The sequence below is a fragment of the Coregonus lavaretus genome (assembly GCF_964263955.1).
Source record: "Coregonus lavaretus genome assembly, chromosome: 3".
NCBI lineage: Eukaryota > Metazoa > Chordata > Actinopteri > Salmoniformes > Salmonidae > Coregonus > Coregonus lavaretus.
This window is the reverse complement of record NC_139990.1, coordinates 64,419,452-64,439,215: the sequence shown is the minus strand read 5'-3', so window position 1 is coordinate 64,439,215 and position 19,764 is coordinate 64,419,452. Positions and strand designations below refer to the sequence as shown.

General features: G+C 44.2%; 1 protein-coding gene across 1 annotated transcript; it reads left to right on the top strand.

The window, feature by feature from the left end:
• Nucleotides 1-1,225: 1,225 nt before the first annotated feature.
• LOC311126939 (nonsense-mediated mRNA decay factor SMG5-like) lies at nt 1,226-13,853 on the top strand. The gene is made up of 22 exons (XM_084158656.1): nt 1,226-1,648; nt 2,498-2,596; nt 2,683-2,806; nt 3,984-4,140; nt 4,219-4,308; nt 4,455-4,544; nt 4,946-5,024; nt 5,636-5,761; nt 5,883-5,951; nt 6,164-6,384; nt 6,570-6,704; nt 6,828-7,700; nt 7,928-8,097; nt 8,300-8,375; nt 8,689-8,864; nt 8,977-9,135; nt 9,254-9,313; nt 10,119-10,278; nt 11,308-11,398; nt 11,865-11,939; nt 12,108-12,249; nt 12,572-13,853. Exons 1-22 carry the CDS (start codon nt 1,584-1,586, stop codon nt 12,653-12,655), a joined length of 3,321 nt encoding a protein of 1,106 aa, XP_084014782.1. The 5' UTR covers nt 1,226-1,583; the 3' UTR covers nt 12,656-13,853.
• Nucleotides 13,854-19,764: the final 5,911 nt, after the last annotated feature.

The following is a 19,764-nucleotide window of genomic DNA, read 5'->3' as shown; positions in this document are numbered from 1 at the left end:
ACTACACAAATGCCCAGGAGTCCTGTCTTCAGTCAGGTGTTTTTTGGTGGTTATGACTCTTCATTAATAACCATTGGTTACCCGGTTATACGGTAATTGTGCAATGCAGCCCTAATCACAAAAATATATATACAAACGTTTTACATTGCCAGGGATCACAAACCTACATAAACAAATTAATCATAATGACTCTGGCTGTCTGGCAATCTAGCTAGGTTTCACTAGATTATACGGCCACAAAGTCAAAATTGGCTATATAAAAAAATAACGTGAAAAAAAAGTTTGCTTTTTGGTCTTAATTTAAGGTTAGGGTTAGGCATAAGGTTAGCAGTGTGGTTAAGGTTAGGGTTAAGGTAAAGTAATATTTTAATTTAAAGAGAAATTGTGGAAATGGCGGAGTTCATGAAGTTGAGTCTTTGCCTGACAAAGTGAAGTTAAGATATATAAGTTATCCTCAAACCTATGGGCATGTGGCAGCAGTATGTAGGAGGGAGATTCCAAGGTGTGAGAAGTGTGCAGAAGGGCATGAGATAAAGGAGTGTGAAGCAGTAGGGGTGGCCATGGGGCTGGGGATCAGACATGTCCAGTGTGAGAGAAGCAGGTTGAGGTTTCCAGGGTAAGAGTAGACAAGAAATTGTCATATGCCGGAGGCAGTGAAGAAAGTAGAGGAAGAGGGGTCAAGGGGGCGGAGTGGTGAGAGTAGGAGATATGTACCAGTACAGTGGGATAGGCAAGCAAGTGATATATGTTTCAGTAAGATTGGATTTTTAGCGTTTATAGCAATGGTTATTAATTGTACTGCAGGGATGGAACGTAAGTCGAAGAAAATTGAGGTTGTGGTGGCAGCTGCAGAGAGTGTGCAAGACTTGACATCAGAAGAGTTACAGGGAGTGTTAAGTGGTGATGTCCCATCATTTCAGGTTGAGGGCATGAGGTAGGAGTGAGTATATTTAAATAGTGGAGAAGGGTGGGGTTAATTATTAGTAATAGTTTTGAATTTATGAGTGTAATGTTAGATGGTAGGGTATTTCTTTGCTTTGTTTTATTTTATTTTTCATAGAAAATAAAAGGGAGTTGTACTCCAGTCTAGTAGGTGGCGGTAATGCAACAAATTGGATGCCAACCGCGGAGTTCATTACTTTGTGGCTGTGGTAACTAGTGACGGCCCTTGTAACGCGCGAACCTTGGCACGAACGCATCATGCGAAGTCTCGCGCTATTCAGGCAGTCGCTGTTTAATGGCGGCCCTCGTACTCGTAGCGATGTCTGGAACGGGGAACAACACAAGGAACCCATCGGGGTGTGATAGCTGACCGGGAATTAACGAAAATACTGTGGCATTCCCTCTCCTAACCGGTTTCCGAACGGATGGGTAGAGGGGGGTTTGCCAAGCGACATAAGATACGAAAGCGACATAGGTGGCTAGCGGGAGAGGAGAGATATACAGTGGAAGAGAGAGCTGCTAGCTCGATAGTCAACACAGTTGTCACTGCCGGTGAGGCAAGCCCAGAGCAACCCTGACAAGTGCGTGTTTGAAGAGGGTGGACTGGAGTGTGTGACTCTTGCCTGGCACCAGATGCTAACATGAGTGGACCTGGGCAGGATAGCGAACCAGAGGCAAAAGTCCTCCTCATCAAGCGGCTATACAGGTGAGTTAAAGGCATTTTACTGGGAAACATTACATAGCTAGCTAACAGTAGTAAAATAAATGGATAGCTAACCTTAGCTAGTTTGCTAACCAGCAAGCCATCTATTCAACTAGCTACTTAGCTAATTATCCAGTCATCTGTCTGTCTGTGACTTGCATCAGCGAACGTTAGGTAGTTAACTGGACTTGTCACGGAGCCTTAGTCGAAGGACAATTACATTTTTACGAAGAAGTTGGACATTTCCGATAATATGGTTTTCAAATAGCCAGATGTAGCCCAGTGTGAACTTATGAAGCGGATAGCTAATTAGCTAACTAACGTTAGCTTCTGGACAACTGAGCACTAACAGTAACAAGTAAACGTTACTGTGCTATTAGCTAGCTAACTTATTCCTGTGCCGTGTCAACTTGCTCTCTAAATAACGTTAATTGGTTAACTAACGTTAGTTATGATAGCTTCAGCTGTCAGTATTGTCACAGTAAGTTACTAGTTAGCTGATAGGCCTACCTTGTTTGCTAGCTACCTAGCTAGTTAGTTATTTAGCAGTTAACTAGGACAACACCATATGAATAATGTCGACTGGCTACTTTTAACATGCATAACTAGGCCTAGTTAGGGAGAAACGCCATATTTCACAAGCCCCTTTAGATTTACCTACCTAGTTAGGTAACGTTTGCTATAATGTCAACCATTATCTCAGTGTGAGACATGTATGACAGTTGATATTTTCCAGTTATAACTAGCTAGCTAACGTTAGCTCCCTACATTGATAAGAATGAGTTTGCTCATTCCTCCAAAAACCATTACCAGTAATTCACCTGTCATAATAACTGTCTCTTGTGTGCTCAGGGCAGTGGTTGAGTCGGTACACAAGCTGGATGTCATCATTGGCAGTAAGTCATCGTACAGGGAGGTCTTCAAGCCTGAAAACATCAGCCTTCGCAACAAGTAAGCATTTTACTCTAACCTTTGCTCTAAACACTAAGGCAAAAGGCAAAGCACTAACCCCAACCTTGTCCGTCCTCTGTGCCCAGGTTGCGGGAACTGTGTGTGAAACTGATGTTTCTCCACCCTGTGGACTATGGTCGCAAGGCTGAGGAGCTTCTGTGGAGGAAGGTCTACTACGAGGTCATCCAGGTCATCAAGACCAACAAGAAGGTACAGATTATTTTTATTTTTTTCACATATAGGCCACTTTAAAATAACCGATCTCCGTCCTCTTTAAAGTGAACTCTGGGGTAAAAAATAAGCTAAAGAACTCTGTTCTCTTTGTATTCACACTGCCCTTGCCTTTGAATGAGGACTCAACTCTTTTGCCAGTTCACTTTATCCATTTTATGGTTCATGTCCTCTTTGCATTCACATTGCTATATTTAGAAAGGAAGCAAGATCTTTTTCCATCATTCACTCAATGCACTCTGGGACAAGCCATTTCATCAAAACGTGTTATTGGACAGCTAGATATACCTACTTACATTTTGGTATCTAATAGATTGCATTTAGGTAAAAGATGAGACGATACTAATCAGAAGATACTATTAAAATGTAAATATTATTCGTAACAGAATAAATAGCAGAAGAATAACTGCAGATTTAAATAATGCTGTAATTGAAAATTGTACACCCAATCTAGGCTACTGCCCCTTTAAGAGCTAAAATAGATTTTGGATCATATGTTGTGATTCTCACCAAATATGTTGTCTTCTCATACTATTCAAACCCCACAATCGAATAAACGGCATATGAAGCTTTTTTAAAGATCGCATATTGCAAACAAATAATCGGAACTAAAAACTCCACACATTTTGGAATGTCTGTGCGTCCTTGACAATCGCTAATCAATTATCCACTTTTTTTTCCACGAACCTGCACATCATCATCTTCTGTCTTGTGGCACCAATGTGAGGGGTTATGGCAGGGGAAACAGTGTTGCAGTAGTGTGTGTAATCACAAGCGAACCTGGGGAGCATTGCCCTAAAAAATTGAACCGGACAGCGGAATTCAAGTGAACCGAACTCAGACCACCCCTGGAGATTGTCTCAGTTCGGTTCGCTTCGGGGGCTCTTGAGGGGTCTGAGTTCCTTTTGGAGTGTTAACACTGCGCAAAAAATTAAGCAAACCGCACTGAGTTCACAAAAATGTGCTAAAAGGGACCATGTGTAAAAACACTTAGTGATTGGGGAAATGTTATGACAGTGTGGCCAGTACAGTGACTGCTGAGCTTTCAGACATGCACACTTTATCTTTCCTCATGCCCTACACACAACCCTTTACTTTTTTTTTCTAATCTCTTCTCATTGCCTGGCCCCCTCTTATCTCTCCATGTCTTCTGCAGCATATCCACAGTCGCAGTGCCCTGGAGTGTGCCTACAGGACTCACCTGATAGCTGGCGTGGGCTTCTACCAGCACCTGCTGCTCTACATCCAGTCCCACTACCAGCTGGAAATGCAGGACTGCATCGACTGGACCCATGTCACCGACCCCCTCATCGGTGAGACACACAGACACACACAGGTCAGTGGTATCTGTGATTGACACAGTGTATAAATTATTGTATTTGTTTTTGTAGGTCGGAAGAAGCCGGTATCAGCCACCCCTAAGGAAATGGAGTGGGCCCAAATGGCCTGCCATCGCTGCCTGGTGTACCTGGGAGATCTAGGTAATACAAACTTGATCTTTCTCACCAAAGAGATTTGAGACAACCTTATTTGTATGACCACGGAATTACATTCCCCAAATCCAAGGTCACATTGATTTGAATGTACAGTAGAGGTTTATGGGAGGTTGTTTGAATGTTTTCCGCAGCCCGTTACCAGAACGAGTTGGCTGGGGTGGAGGCTGAGCAGCTGGCAGAGCGGTTCTACCACCAGGCACTGTCTGTCACGCCGCACGTAGGTGAGTTGACAACTAGGTGTTACCAGCCCTCTCTTTCACAGCACATTAACCACTGTTTTTTACACTAACCGGTTTACTCACACCACCATCATCTACAAATGAATTACTCTTGTTATATTGCCCACACAGTGATGACCTCACACAGCACTTATTGATTGAGCAAATGACTGGTCAAAGCTTTATGCAGCTCATAGTGATCTAGCTGAACTGTTAGGGGGCCATTTGGGCCAGGAGAAGGCATTCAGTCTCAAGAAATTACTGATCCACATTTGAAACGTTCAGTCTTTTTGAGAGGGCTTCATCAGTCGAACTGAAAGTCAACATTAAATGGCCGCTGCTAAAGGAAAGCAATGTATTTAGTGTGCCATGATATTGACAAGCGTTTGATGTTTTGTTTTCAGGAATGCCTTTCAATCAGTTAGGTACACTGGCGGGGAGTAAATTCTACAACGTGGAGGCCACCTATTACTACCTACGCTGGTGAGAGGAGACTTCGACACGTCTAGATTTACTGCAGAACAGCCACAGTCTATCTATGACTGATATGTAGGCTATGTTGTAGCTGTGCTATTGTTCTCTACCTCAGTGGGGCAATTTAGTCACACTGCTGGGGAGAAATATCTTCTTAGTAGCAATTACTATTTGGATCACGTTCAGTAGGCTCTAAATAGGAGACATGTTTTGAAATGGAAGAGGTTCTGAAACCTGTCTGTTTGGAGAAGAAGCCCAACTTCAGAGCCAGAACACGTTAAAAAAAAAGACTTGCCACCAAGTGGTGCCGGGACGATACCAGTATTGCAATACTCGTTAGTATCGTGGCAAGGAAACAACACGAAGCGGATTGAACTTCGTTAGGAAAACAGCCCTAATGTTGGAAACAAACATCATTATGTTGTCATACAGTCACATGTATTTATTTTCCAAGCTATAGCACATTATTTTACATACAACAGGTTTTTAAAGGACCAAAGACTTGGGTCTGCTTCGTGTTTTCATTGCCATGGAAAAAATATTGCGATACTGGTATCGTCACAGGCCTTACACCAAGTACTGATCATGGTTTTCTCCTCTATGTTGCCGTGTTTGAACAGTATACAGTCGGAGACTCCTTTCGAGGGGGCCTACGGGAATTTGAAGCGTCTGTTTGATAAAGCTGCTAAGATGTACCACCAGGTGAAGAAACAGGAGATGAAGAAGCTGTCTCCCTCACGGCAAAGGTCAGTCTGGTTTCCTCTCACCACAGCCCTAAAATGACAAATCACTAAGTCAGCCTTGAAACATGAATTGAGATAGTCGTCTTTGGGATCCTTACTGTTTCTTCAATTGTTTTCTCTCCAGATCCAAGGACATCAAGCAACTTCTGGTGAGCTTCATGTACCTGCAGAGTCTACTGCAGCCCAAGAACAGGTTAGGACTTTCACTATTCACCATGGATTTAGGCCCTAGTCATTTATCTCAATAGGAACCTCAACATTTTGTCCATATATGACACAGCTATCTGATGATAATAACAATTGATTTTTATAACCCCCTTTGCTCGGTCTCAAAGTGCTTTCTATTGTCTGTTGGGTACCGTGTTTGTAATGTCTTACCATTTCTCTCCTCCTCCCTGTGAGTAGTCTTCTGGAGACAGAGCTGACCTCTCTGTGTCAGTCGGTGTTGGAGGATTTTAACCTGGTGCTGTTCTACCTGCCCTCGCCGCCCCACGGCCACGAGGTCACTTCCCCCAGCGAGGAGGAGCATGAAGAGCACGACTCGCCCTGCGCCCTGCTCCCCGACGCCCTCGTCTTCAAGATGGTGGTCACCTGCCTCATGGTAGTGCACAGCCTGAAGCGGGGAGGTCAGTAAGAATATAGATGTGATATATATTTTTTCAAACATTACGCTCAAAGGGTGATGTATGTAGGGCTTAGTCGGTTGGCATGCAATGATATGACATACTGCAAGGGAGAAATAAGGGAATGTATTGTTTCATTGTTGTTGAATTTCATATTGCAAAGTTGACATGTTGACTTGTTTGTGTAGGGTCCAAGCAGTACAGTGCGTCTATAGCCTTCACGCTGGCCCTCTTCTCCCACCTGGTGAACCATGTCAACATCCGCCTGCAGGCTGAGCTGGAGGAGGGGGAGAGCCAGCCCCCGCTGCAGACCGACAACACCGGTGAGAACACCACTCACAGCTAACTTCATGATGCCCATACACTATTCACGTTCTCAGTTAATCCTCTGAAAAATTATACTTTGAAATAAAACAATTTAATGGAACAATAATGTTTGCACCTAGACGACTCTGAGTTGAGAGACCCGTCTGACCCGTTGACCTCGGAGGAGAGGCCCCTGCAGAACGGCTCCCTGGACCATGAGGAGGACGAGGGGGGCCACCGGAGCACCGCGGCCAAGAAAGCAGGCATCGGTGAGCGGAAGGCGGAGGAGGAGAAACAGAAGCAGAAGAAGAAGTACGCCCGCCTCTCCATGCTGCGCCGCCGCCGCTGCGCCACCCGCAAAGAAGACGAGAGCGACCTGAGCGAGGGCTTCGAGAGCGATGAAGAGGAGGAGGAAGAAGAGCAGAGGGGCCGCGCTGACTCCGGGGGTGCCTCCTCGGGACCCCCACTCACCCCCTCCACACTGGGGAAGGAGAGCAAGAGAGGGAGGGAGCACCCGACAGAGGAGGGAACCTGGGAGAGCTGCTCGGAGGAAGACGAGGAGGGGGGCACGGCCTTCGACGTGGAGACTGACTCGGACATGAACAGCCAGGAGTCCCGCTCCGACCTGGAGGATATAGAGGACTCGGAAATCCTGGAGAACTCGGACACCCCTCCTCGGGGGGAGCAGCAGCCCGAGGATGAGCAAGCCGATCCCAGGGGGGATGGCGACACCCCTCCGGCCACCAACGGCCCCCTCCTGCCCAGCGACCCCAGTATCAGCAGTAACCTCCAGGCCATGTCATCCCAGCTGTTCCAGGCCAAGCGCTGCTTCCGCCTGGCACCCACCTTCAGCAACGTGCTGCTGAGGCCCCACAGCTCCGCCACCAACCCCACGCTCACCCCCACCGACCCAGATGCCTCCTCCACCACCCCCTCCCAGGAGACCCCTCCTCCCCCAGGGGACTCACCCTGCGACGCCGGCCCCGGCACTACCAACGGAACCAACGACAATGGTCAGTAACCTACCCACACACATTGATGCTGTGTTGATTACTATGTGAGTTTTGTATAGTGCAGGATATGATGAGTTTAAGTTTTTAGTCTTTCCCAATGATTACATTGAGTAACAGCACATTGCTAAAAAATGCAATTTTATAACAGTACCTCTGAGGTTCCCCCTAAGAAAACCAGGGTGTAGATTAAACACATGTTCATTTATTTATTTGTCCATTCCCTGTAGAGGTGGATTCCGATTCAGAGTGTAGCGTGCACAGCAACCAATCAGTACACAGCGAGACGACCCTCTCGGAGAGACTGGAGATTCTGACCAATCAGGGGCTCATCCAGGTGGTCAAGGTGTTTGTGGATTGGCTGAGAACAAACACTGACATTATCGTCATGTGTGCACAGGTAAAGGGGGTGGATTTTTCACTAACCTAGAAGCACTTACAAACAGGATGCATTGAAAAATCTAATTTGCATCAAATTGGCAAAATACAAGTTGGGCTTTGTATCAGCTGACTCAAGGCAAGGGTTTATAGTCTTCATCATTGTTGGTGTTTGTTTCACTGTCTGTCTTCCACTCAATGTAATTCCGTTACTCTGTCTGTAGAGTTCTCAGAGCCTATGGAACAGACTGTCTGTGCTACTCAACCTGCTGCCTGACGGGAGAAAGATGCTGGAAGCAGGCGAGTTACTGAAAGCACCCGTCCTTTTTATGGGTTGTTAATCTGCGTTTAAATGTGGAGGCTTGAGTTGGCCAAATTTCTCTCTCCCCCTCTCTCACATTATATTTCTCATTCCAACTGTTCTCCCTTTTCCTCTCCTTTGGTTATTTTAACCCATCTTCTCAGAGCTGAAATTCCGACTGTGTATCTCTCATTCTGTAGAGCTCGGTTGTAGAGCACATGTGACTAGATGTCATGTCTTAGTCTCTCTGTGTCTCTGTCACTGTGTGTCTGTGTCTGTGTCTGTGTGTGTGTGTGTGTGTGTGTATTTTAGAGCTGGGTCTGAGCGCTGAGGTGACTGAGCTGGTGAATGGGTGTGAGCAACCCGGCCTGGTCCAGTCCCTGCTGCTGCCTGAGGACCTGGCCCTGCGACACCTACCTGCCCTCAACCTGGCCCACCGCCGCCTCGACTACGCCCGCCCCAGACCTTCCCTCAACCCCGTACAGGAGGTACACACACCTAGCTTCCCTTACACACCCTCCCTCACACCCTCACTGTTTTGCTGCCCTCTCTCTACTTTACTATCTCACTCAAACTCGCTTTCTTTCTCTCCCATCTCAGTGTGTGGTGCGCGTGTGCTGCATCCGCAGCTTTGGCCACTTCCTCACCAATCTCCAATGCAACGTGCTGCACTTCAACCCGGAGGCGGGCATCTTCACCAGCATAAGCCAATCGGAGCAGGACAACCTGGTGCAGCAGGCCAAGGCCCAGTTCCGCATGGTGAGAGCTGTTGAATTAACCAATGAGACCAAAGCAGCAGCAGTCACTCTAGTTTCAGTACTTGTTTCACTTGTGAAGCTCAAATATTATCTATTCAACACTGTGTTTGTGTGTCCAGGCAGAGGAGGAGGCTCGACGAAACCGCTTGATGAGAGACATGGCTCAGCTCCGCCTACAGGTCTGTCTATCATAAACCAAACACTATCAATCTAGCTATCTGACACTATACTGCGTGTACAAACATTAACAACATTCCATTTCCATGACATACTGTAGACTGACCAGATGAATCCAGGTGAAAGCTATGATCCCTTATTGATGTCACTTGTTAAATCCACTTCAGTCAGTGTAGATGAAGGGGAGGAGACAGGTTAAAGAAGGCTTTTTAAGCCTTGAGACAATTGAGACATGTATTGTGTATGTGTGCCATTCAGGGGGCAAGACAAAATATTGAAGTGCCTTTGAACGGGGTATGGTAGTAGGTGGCAGGCGCACCGGTTTGTGTCAAGAACTGCAACGCTGCTTGGTTTTTCACGCTCAACAGTTTCCTGTGTGTATTAACAATGGTCCACCACCCAAAAGACATCCAGCCAACTTCATTATTGGGACAGTGAAGCATTTGTTTCTTCTTTTGGCTCTATATTTCAAGAGTTTGGATTTGAAATCAAACAATGACTATGAGGTTAAAGTGCAGACTGTCAGCTTTAATTTGAGGGTATTTTCATCCATATCGGGTGAACAGTTTAGAAATTACAACACTTTTTGCACATAGTCCTCCCATTTTAGGGGATCAAAAGTATTGGGACAAATTAGTAAAAAGTTAGGTATTTGCCCCACATTCATAGATTTGATTTCAAATCCAAACTTTTGGGGTATAGAGCCAAAATAAGAAGAAATGCTTCACTGTCCCAATAATTACAGAGGGCACTGTATTATCCACTCAACATCCCATCAAGATAAGTAAAAAGTAGTCTGCTCTGCAGTTGGAGGTGTCTCAGCTAGAGGGCAGCCTGCAGCAGCCCAAGACCCAGTCGTCCATGTCTCCGTACCTGGTACCTGACTCTGCCGCCCTATGCCAGCACCTCAACCTCCTCCGACATCTGGCTGGCAGCGGCTGCTTCATCATCATCATCCCCCGCACAGGTGAGCACACCCAGTGTTGGACTGGATGGCTGTGGATAAGTCTGTTGGTTTGAATGTAGTCATCATTTAGAGGTTTCTCACCAGAATTGCATGGAGACAAAATTGTGATAAATATGATTTCTATATTGCAGGGCTATTCAACTATATTCTTACGGGGGCCAGATTTGAAAAAGGTTATTTACAGGGGGGCCAGACATTTTCTACATGGGATTACTCTTATAAAGCATGTTTATTCAGATTAAAAGTTGCTAATAGTTAATTTGAAGTGCTTTAAGATTAGCCTAATTCAGTGCATCAAATTGTTTAAATAATGGAACACATTTGTACTTATAACACAGTTGACCTGCATCACATTCATTTCTACTTTCCTGTCTGTTTTACAGACATAGCTTCATCTTTTGATTTTATTTCCACATAGGAAACCTTTTATCCATGGCATATCTCAGTCGACCAGCGTCACATTCTGTTCTATTTTCTATTTCTTTATCATTTCGTTATTTTCTGTCTTGTTTTTTTTTTTCTTTTTTACTTAGAAACTTTTTATGCATGGCGTTTCTCAGTTGACTAGCTTTTGTGGAGAAGTCTCTCTCCCCCCGCATCAGTAGAGAACGGCTCCCTATAACAAGCTGCACCACCTCTCTGGGGACTTAAACTCATCAAATCTTGTTGCGAAGTTAGCGTTCAGTTTATCTAAAAACTCCGACATCACGGGAGTGATCTGTGCTGATGATAACCGAATATAGTGTCGCAGTGTAGGAAAATCAAATCAGAGGAGAAATATTTTTAGAATTCATGTTCAGAATTGATCAGAAGGCCATTCTAAATTGATAAACGGGCCAGATTTGGCCCGCTTTCCGCCAGTTGAATAGCCCTGCTATATTGTTTTGACATTGTCTATTTGCTGGCTATGTTTTGTAAGTTCTCGAGGTGACAAGACTGAAGCTGAGTTTGTTTGTCTTTCTAGTTAGAGCATGAAATGAATCGATACCAAAGTTAAAACATGATGGTCGACTCTGTTATCTGCCTCAGTGATTGATGGCCTTGACCACCTGAAGAAGGAGAACGCCGGAGCGAGGGACGGTATCCGCTTCCTGGAGTCTGAGTTCCGTAAAGGCAACAGGTATGTGTCTGTCTCAACCCTCAAGTGTGACGTATGGTAATATAGTGGGACACATTTAAGATATGACAACCACAATCAGCCAACCCAGTACAAGGGAAACCATTTATTGAGTCAGAAGCATAGCTTGTTATCATTGAATGGGATATGTGGAGTCGACAGTTCTCTGAATGAAAAGATAAAGAGGGCGATTTTCAATGTAGTTAGCCTTTAACTGGTGTGAAACCCTAGAGCCAATGATACGCAGGTCATTGTTCCTTTTACATAAATGTATCTCTCACGTAACCGATTTCAAATGAGCTGGCTGTTGGAGCCAATATTGCCCTTACTTCTTCAGATCTTAACAAAACAATGTTTCTAACCATAACCCAGTCTGAATCTGTGATCCAATAAACTAAGAATAGACTGCGACCCATATGGCGAAGACACTTGATGTAGTAAACCCCTCTTCCGTCCCCATCTACCTCAGGTACATACGTTGCCAGAAGGAGTCGGGGCGGAGTTTTGAGAGGGACAAACTGAAACGCCAGGACATTGAAGCCTGGTAAGCCTAGTCTCCATTTGTCTTTCTACATAGTATCTTCATATGGTGACCTCTCCAATACTTAGCATTCTTATACAAATGCTTCAAAATTGGTAAAAGGTTTATGAAAAATATCTACAAGCGGTAAAACTCCTTCCCTAACTGTTTTCTTATGTGTTCTGATTCTAGGCATCTATATAAGATGGTGGACAGCTGTCGTCAGCTGACCGTCTCCCCCCAGAGCAACGGAGACGAAGACACGGCTGGCATGGTCACTATTCTCACCGGTCACTCAGTGGAGGAGCTGAGTACCCGCTCTGGACCTATGAAGGTCAGTGAGCAACAATACATATCTTAATACAATCACTCACTCAGTTCTTTAGGCTCTCCAGCAACCGCTGTTGGTATGGACAGTTGGTCTGACTACCGTGTATTTCTGGTTTATCCCTTGGGTTGTACAGTATCCCTGTTATAAACGACTGACATTGTACCATGGTGTAGATCTTTGTAGAGAGCCAGAGCTCTTTCTGAGAGACGTTTGGCATGTTCGACCTCCCCCATTCATCCTTCCGTGATATTTACCTTACTTTGTATGTTCATTGGTGTTAGAGTTGACATCTTACCCTCTATTGTCTGTGTCTCCTTGGTAACAGTCAGCCATCCAGGTACTGGCGACAGCAGGCATGGAGCTGAAGAACATTGTGGAGTTCTACCGTCAGTGGAAGGAGATTGGCTGAGAGCGTTGAGGGGGCGAGGTCGTCACGGCGGACAGCTGATCACACACTCACTCCCTCTCTCTCTCTCCCACTCTGTTGCTCTGTCTGTATCTGCGTCTCCAAGGAAAATCAACTCAAAGAAAAGAGGAGGGGGGGGGGAAGAGAATGCGATAGAGGGTGGAAAAGTAAAGCAGTTGGGTGGAAAGAAAAGGCGAGACACATGAGCAAAGGGGGCAGTAAGAAACAGCAGAAGACCCCCAACACCAAACATAAAGAAGCGAGCCCAGAGGTTGGGGTAAGATAATTAAGTTGGGACGCTACGCACTTAAAGTGCCCCTGGTTCACATCATAACCAGGCATATACTGTATATGATAGAAAGGAGTACATTACGTGTCGAGAGAGAACCACATACACATTCACGCTCAGTTAAATCCATTGGTATATATGTATAGAGCAGTGTTTCCCGTTTCCTCCTTTCCCTCTGTTTGTGTTGTGAAGGTGGCACTATGTCAGCCCTATGGCTGGCTGTGTCTGGTCTGTTAAGGCAGGGGGGTGTGGGGTAAATCCCATAGAGAGAACACATCTCTAGCTTGCCGAGCGTTGAGCTTCTCAACACATCGGAGTCTCGTAGCTTGTAGGGTTACAAACGGGTTCAGGTCAATGGACGTACACTTCTCCAGGATTGTGTTCTTTCCTATGTGGCTAATCAGTTTTTTGCGGTGTACTTTTTGTGTCCAGTGACTAATGTATTGTGTTATCTGTGTATGAGGAGGAGGAATAATGACGGGTTGTGCCCTGCAATTGTTTTAATTTGGATTTTATTTTTGTACCCAAATATACTTTATTTTGTGTTTTTGTGAGCTGTGCTGAATACACACAGGAATGAAATGCAGGGGAGGGATGGGGTTGTCTTGTATCGTTTCCCTAAACCAGTCTGATAATCCTTCTGTTCTCCAATAAATAGTCCTGACTTCTGTTTCATGGTGCCGTTTTAGGAAGAGGTAGACTGGGGTGGGTCAGCTTTATGCTGTTGCTAGATGTCAAGGAGAGCGGGGCCTGCGGCTGTCCCAAAATGGCGGTGCAGGGTGTTTGTGTTTTGACCCCTATGAACTCCTGATATATCCCATCTACCATCATCACTAACTGTCCCATCATGCACAGTGCAAAGGAATTCGGTATATGTGTGTGGCCACGCATTGAACAATAAAATGAACTCATAAAAAAAATATTTTCTCGTTTTCACTCTCTTGCAGAAAACATTTACAGGTCAACTATTCATAGCTTTCCACAATTTATGACAAAGCACAGGACACTGAATTGGGAAAGCAACCTATTTGAGCTGAAGAACATACTCACGTCTGCACCCTTATGACAACAATAGGCATTGTTTCAGTAAGATGAAGAACTGATCCGGAGACGATGACCAAACAACATAAAAATAAAATATTGTGTTTCAAATGTTATTTGTCACATGCGCCGAATATAACAGGTGTAAACCTTACCGTGAAATGCTAACTTACAAGCCCTTAACCAACAATGCAGTAAAAAATAAAAGTAAAAAAAGTAATAAAATATTTACTAAATAAACTAAAGTAAAAAAAATTCAAGAGTAACAATACCGAGGCTATATACAGGGGGTACCGGTACCAAGTCAATGTGCAGGGGTACAGGTTAGTCTAGGTAATTGAGGTTATATGTATATGTAGGTAGGGGTAAAGTGACTATGCATAGATAATAAACAGCGAGTAGCAGCAGCGTATAAAAAGCGGGGGGGGTCAATGCAAATAGTCCGGGTAGCCATTTGATTAGCTGTTCAGCAGTCTTATAGCTTGGGGGTAGAAGCCTTTTGGACCTAGACTAAGTGCTCCGGTACCGCTTGCTGTTTGGAACACATTTGAATGTTTTTCATTTTATAGGCTTGTTCCAAAGTTTCTGAACACCCTTGCCTATTGAAATATGGTAGTTCTGTTCCACTTTCCTCTCTAACTTCTCATTCTGAACCCGTTCAGTGCAGTCTGGCTCATCCATCAGTCTCGGTCCTGTAAGTAGGTCTCTGTGTACCATCTATCTGCTCTCTTCTGTGGTGAGGTCTCGTGCCCCTCACTACCCTGGATGCCTGGGCCCCATGCCCACCATTCTGCATGGCATGGCAGAGAGTGACCAATCCCCTGGCAGCGGGGTCAGCGCCACCCCAACAGAAGATGGTTGGCAAAGCACAGGGCTGGCCCACTCTGGTAGTGGGGAAGTGAACAGTCCAGAGCCCGGTTTCCCAAAAGCATCTTAAGGCTAAGTTCATCGTTAGAACCTTCATTGGAGCATATGATAGCAAGATAGCAAACATTTGTAGAATTGCAGGAAATTAGCTTTAAAACTGCAAAATGTTCTCTCAGCCTCATGGCAAAATATGAACAAAAGCATGAGATGAGCTGTAAAACAGCACTTTTTTTCTCTGCCACATGGCAAAAAGTGTAGAATTGCAGGGAATTTAAAATGACAAAATGTGTGGAATAGCATTATAAAACAGCAATTGTGTTCTCTCTGCACCATGGAAAAAATTTGTTGAAATGCACATTTTGCCAGAGGTCAGTGCCCCGTGGCCCCCTTGACCCCAAATGCTGTAGTCTGGTGCTGAGGGAGGATAAAAAGTCCTAACAAAGCATTTTGCCAATGTGCCTCTCAGTCCGTGAAAAATAGGCCCTGTCTTCATGTAGACTTTATGAATATTATGAAGTGACCTGCCTGCCTTGACTTAGTGAGTGAGAATTTCTGAAGAATTTAAACTTTGCCTATATAGTCATGGTATTGAATAGGCTACAGATGAAAATCATCACCATTGATATCACCCAATAGTCTTTGGAGCTGTTTCAAATAGGTCATGTGAAAAACTTTTCAATGTGGCATTTTGATTAAGGAAAATATATAACTGGCTGTGCGTGTAAAATATAATAATTATGCGATGATATGAGATGCCTTAAGGCTTGCTCTCTGCCTTGTCTCCTGATTCTCCATAACAAGGTTTCTTTCTTGTTCCCATCCAATGAAAAAGTCGCTGTGTGCGGAGGGGTGGGATTTCGACATTGGGGCGACGGGTTGGCAGTGTTTTAATTCGCCTGTGAAGGAATGCAGGACATAGACAGTTTATACCGACTAACACCAGCGTCCGATGGTCAGGATAACCGGATTTATGATGGAACTGTAGTTTATTACAAGCAACAATTGTTCATTTTGGTCAGTGACTACATCGCTCCAGTGAAGATTCGCGCAAATGAGCTCACCGCCAATATAAAGCTGAAAGGTTTGACTTGGTTTCTTTCTCTTCACGTGCCATAGTGTGCTTGTTACAATGTAACAACCTATAGTGTGTGTGTGTAGGCTACCGGTAAGTGGCGTTTTTACATTTACATTTACATTTAAGTCATTTAGCAGACGCTCTTATCCAGAGCGACTTACTTTTTCTTTCCAAGCACTGTCTGTATTACTCTATAGGCATACTTCTGAAAATCATCACTTTTGTTTTTGTTTTTGGCTACCTCTCGCATTTAGATAGATAGATAGATAGACCTATAATAGAAATATGAACCAATGTTATTCGAGGTCTTTTTAAGTTGTATTTTTAGTATGCGATGTTTCTTTCGAATAGCCTATATTTGATCGATTGTGCTATCTTCGTTTTTGTTTTGATGCTGTGTGTGTGTATGGGGGGGGGGGGGGGGGGGGGGGGGGGTGTACATGTGCGCGCTTGCGTTTATGTATGTGCGCCACACATGTGCGCGCTTGCGTTTATGTATGTGCGCCACGTGCGTGTAGGAAACGTTATGGAAATGTCTCCAAAAATGTCTCCACGGAACCAGACTTTTCAGTTATTATGCTAATTATATTATGTAGCCTATGTATCTTGTCATTTTAAATATCATTACACTTTTTGTCGGCATATTTGCCTTTTTGTATTCATATTCCATTTTAATTGATGAAATTGGCAGTGTAGCCTGTCATGAGTGTGTAGGCTTATTATTGTTTGAAGTGTGACAAAATTGACAGATCAGTCTCTATCACTTGCGCCGGAACAAATAGGATATTTGCCCATAACAATTTTCTTACAATGCGATAACAATATGGTAGGCTATCCGACATGAAAATGAAGACCAAATAGTCCATGGAAACAGATTGGAGATCCAGTAGTCTTCTTTCTTGGAAAGCAAACATACATAAAAAAACGCGCACGGGGGAACATTCTTGGTCTTGTAATCTCTGGCCCGCAGCACACATAATGGCTTTTGTCTTGTTATTGTTGCTGCAACAGTCCACGTGAGCGCGCGGAGGAGCATTTCTTCAGTCTCTCCAGGGTTCTTCTGGGCAGGGGCTGTGTAGAGAGCTACTAGGATAGACGGTTAGACTAGACACCGCCTACAGTTCACCAAGACATTGAGTTAGTCCTTCCCTGGTTTTACATCTCGGCTCTTTTTAGGGCATATTCTCCCTCCGCATGCCGGACTCCCACGGTAAATGCTATTCTCTAGGGAAAAATAGAACCCAATCTCTCACCAGAAAGTTTCTCTCTGATATTGTCTTTTTAGCCTGTGACATAACTGAACATAACTGCTAATTTATATTTTTGTCTGTGATTGTTGTGTGTCTGCCTTTACCATTTCACCACTATTAATGTCATATGAATGTGACTTCAGGCATTGTACATTCCTATAAAAATACGAATTAATTTGAACTTGAACAGGAGATAGGATTGAGTGCTCTTTACAAGAAACTGTGTCCAATTGTTGAATCTCATTTCTCTCATGAAACTATGCACTCAGCATTTATTCTTTATTTTGTAATATTCATGTTATTTACAACTCCCGAGCAATGAATTGAGTTTCACCCTCTGCACTTCCTCTGGTACAGGGTACAGGGTTAGTGCGTTCCTCTACAAAGGTAGAGCAAGGGAAAGGTAGGACAGCTACCTCGCTAGACTATATGAGTTAAACATTCCATAGACCAAATGTAGGTCTCTTCCCTACAAATCTGGTTGGTCCAGTCTACTGTTATTGCGACTCTATTGCTATTGCAATTACAAGTTGTAACTTGTTCCATGTGACACTATGTTCTTATAGTTAATTACAGATTGGCATAAGTGATATTACTGGTTGACACCACACCTGCAGCAAGGAACTGTATGACCCTGTTTAAATCATGTCAAATGCTTTGTGATATAGTCATTCATCAGTTTGCAGATTGGTGAAAGCAAAGGTTTTGTTACGCTTTCAACAATTTATTCATGTTAGATCAGAGATTACAGGAAAGAAGCAACAAGAGAGTAAGGATGCATTAAAAAATAATCAAACTCTCTTACTGGACATAACAGATGATATCCTAATCCATTTTTCACTCGCTTATAATAGTGTCATATGGCATAGTGGCATAGTGTGAATTTAAAGTCCTAAACAGACAGTGATAATGAGTAGTCCATCTATGTCAATGGGAGGGTCTGATAGTTAGTTCAGTTATACATGGAGTTATTTGATGGATTTATACCTTCTGCAGTACAGTATGGACAGGAACCGGCAAATCCTGTTGTTCCTGGTACACTTGACCATCAGTCATATTGTGTGTGTGTGTTGAGGTGATGTCTTCAATGTTCCATTCCCAGTACAAACTGTACAGAATCATGCAGCAACATGACAACACAATGTTCTATGGGGCGAACGATGTGCCTTGTTCTTGTTTGCATAACATGCTCCCCACATAGACTTCTTATTTTCAGCTCCTGGGTAATAAAGACTCCTAATGAGGAAGGTCATGTGACGAGATCACGAGCGAGGGAAAGAATTTCAGAATTCAGGATTTGGGCGAGAGAGTGGAACAGAAAGAGGGAAAAGTGGGAGAGAAGCTGCATAGCTAGGGGACTATGGATGGATTCAGAAGAGGTGGAGAGGGGTAAAGGGGAGGTGAAGAGGAGAGAGGGATGAAGAAGGGAAAGTTTAGAATATTTGTTGATTTTGATACACGATGGTAGGGGAACTGGGGATGGTCACCGCCACAGGCAGTCACTCTCTGTTTAGAGCGCTTGTTTTCCCCTTGTTTGCTGTATGTGGCCACCATTACCGTGATCTTGCACACAAACAAACAAACACTCACTGACACTTAAACAAACACCTCTGACAGAGGGTTTAACCTTCTTCTCGCTTTCTTGTTACTCATTTGCACAATTGTATAGTATTGTAGATAGGAAGTCAAGAATGATTAAGTCCTTGACAATAAATTATTCTGAGGAGAAATGTGTTGCTACTGTGCAGAACAGCCTTGTGAGTGGGCTGTGTAGTTGAGAGTGGGTGGTAGTGAGCACATGAGAAGTGGTTGATATCACAGAGACCACAGAGGCCCATGAACAACACCTCCAAAACCTCCCGTTATTCGACTAAAACAGAAATAAACATTCTACTACTGATGGAGACAGTGGAGGCTGCTGTGGGGAGAACGGCTCATAATAATGGCTGGAATGGAGCAAATGGAATTGCATCAAATACATAGAAACCATGTGTTTGATACCATTCCACTGATTCCGCTCCAGCCATTACCACGAGCCCCTCCTCCCCAACTAAGGTGCCACCAACCTCCTGTGGATGGAGAACGAAATCGGACCACACACCATTGTTTCACCATTGTTATACATTCCAGGCTATAAATCGGTGTTATTCATAAGTAGTTTTACTGGTCGTCACAGAACGTGCAGAGTTCTTTTAAAAGTAAGCTGAGAACTATTATCTATGTGCTCATTGCAATGTACTCATTGTCATGAGATCTAATCAGATGGACCGGTTTGGACCATTACCCAATCACCACCTGGTCACCTAGCAGACCTTTCCCATAAACACGGACATGGATGCCAATAGTTTTGTGCAAGACAATTCAGATTCCAAAGAAGTGAACAAAATCAGGGTCTACCCTAAGCCAAAATATGTGGACATGTTTATTTTCCATTCCACTCTGCAGTGAGAGTATTTCTTACTCACACGATCACCTGACATCATGTTTACAGCTGATTAGCAGTGAGGCTGCTGGGAAGAGTCAGTTTGGGAGGGTACTGAGGGAGAGGACAGTTGGAGTCAAGACAAGTCTAATTAGAATTAAAGATGAC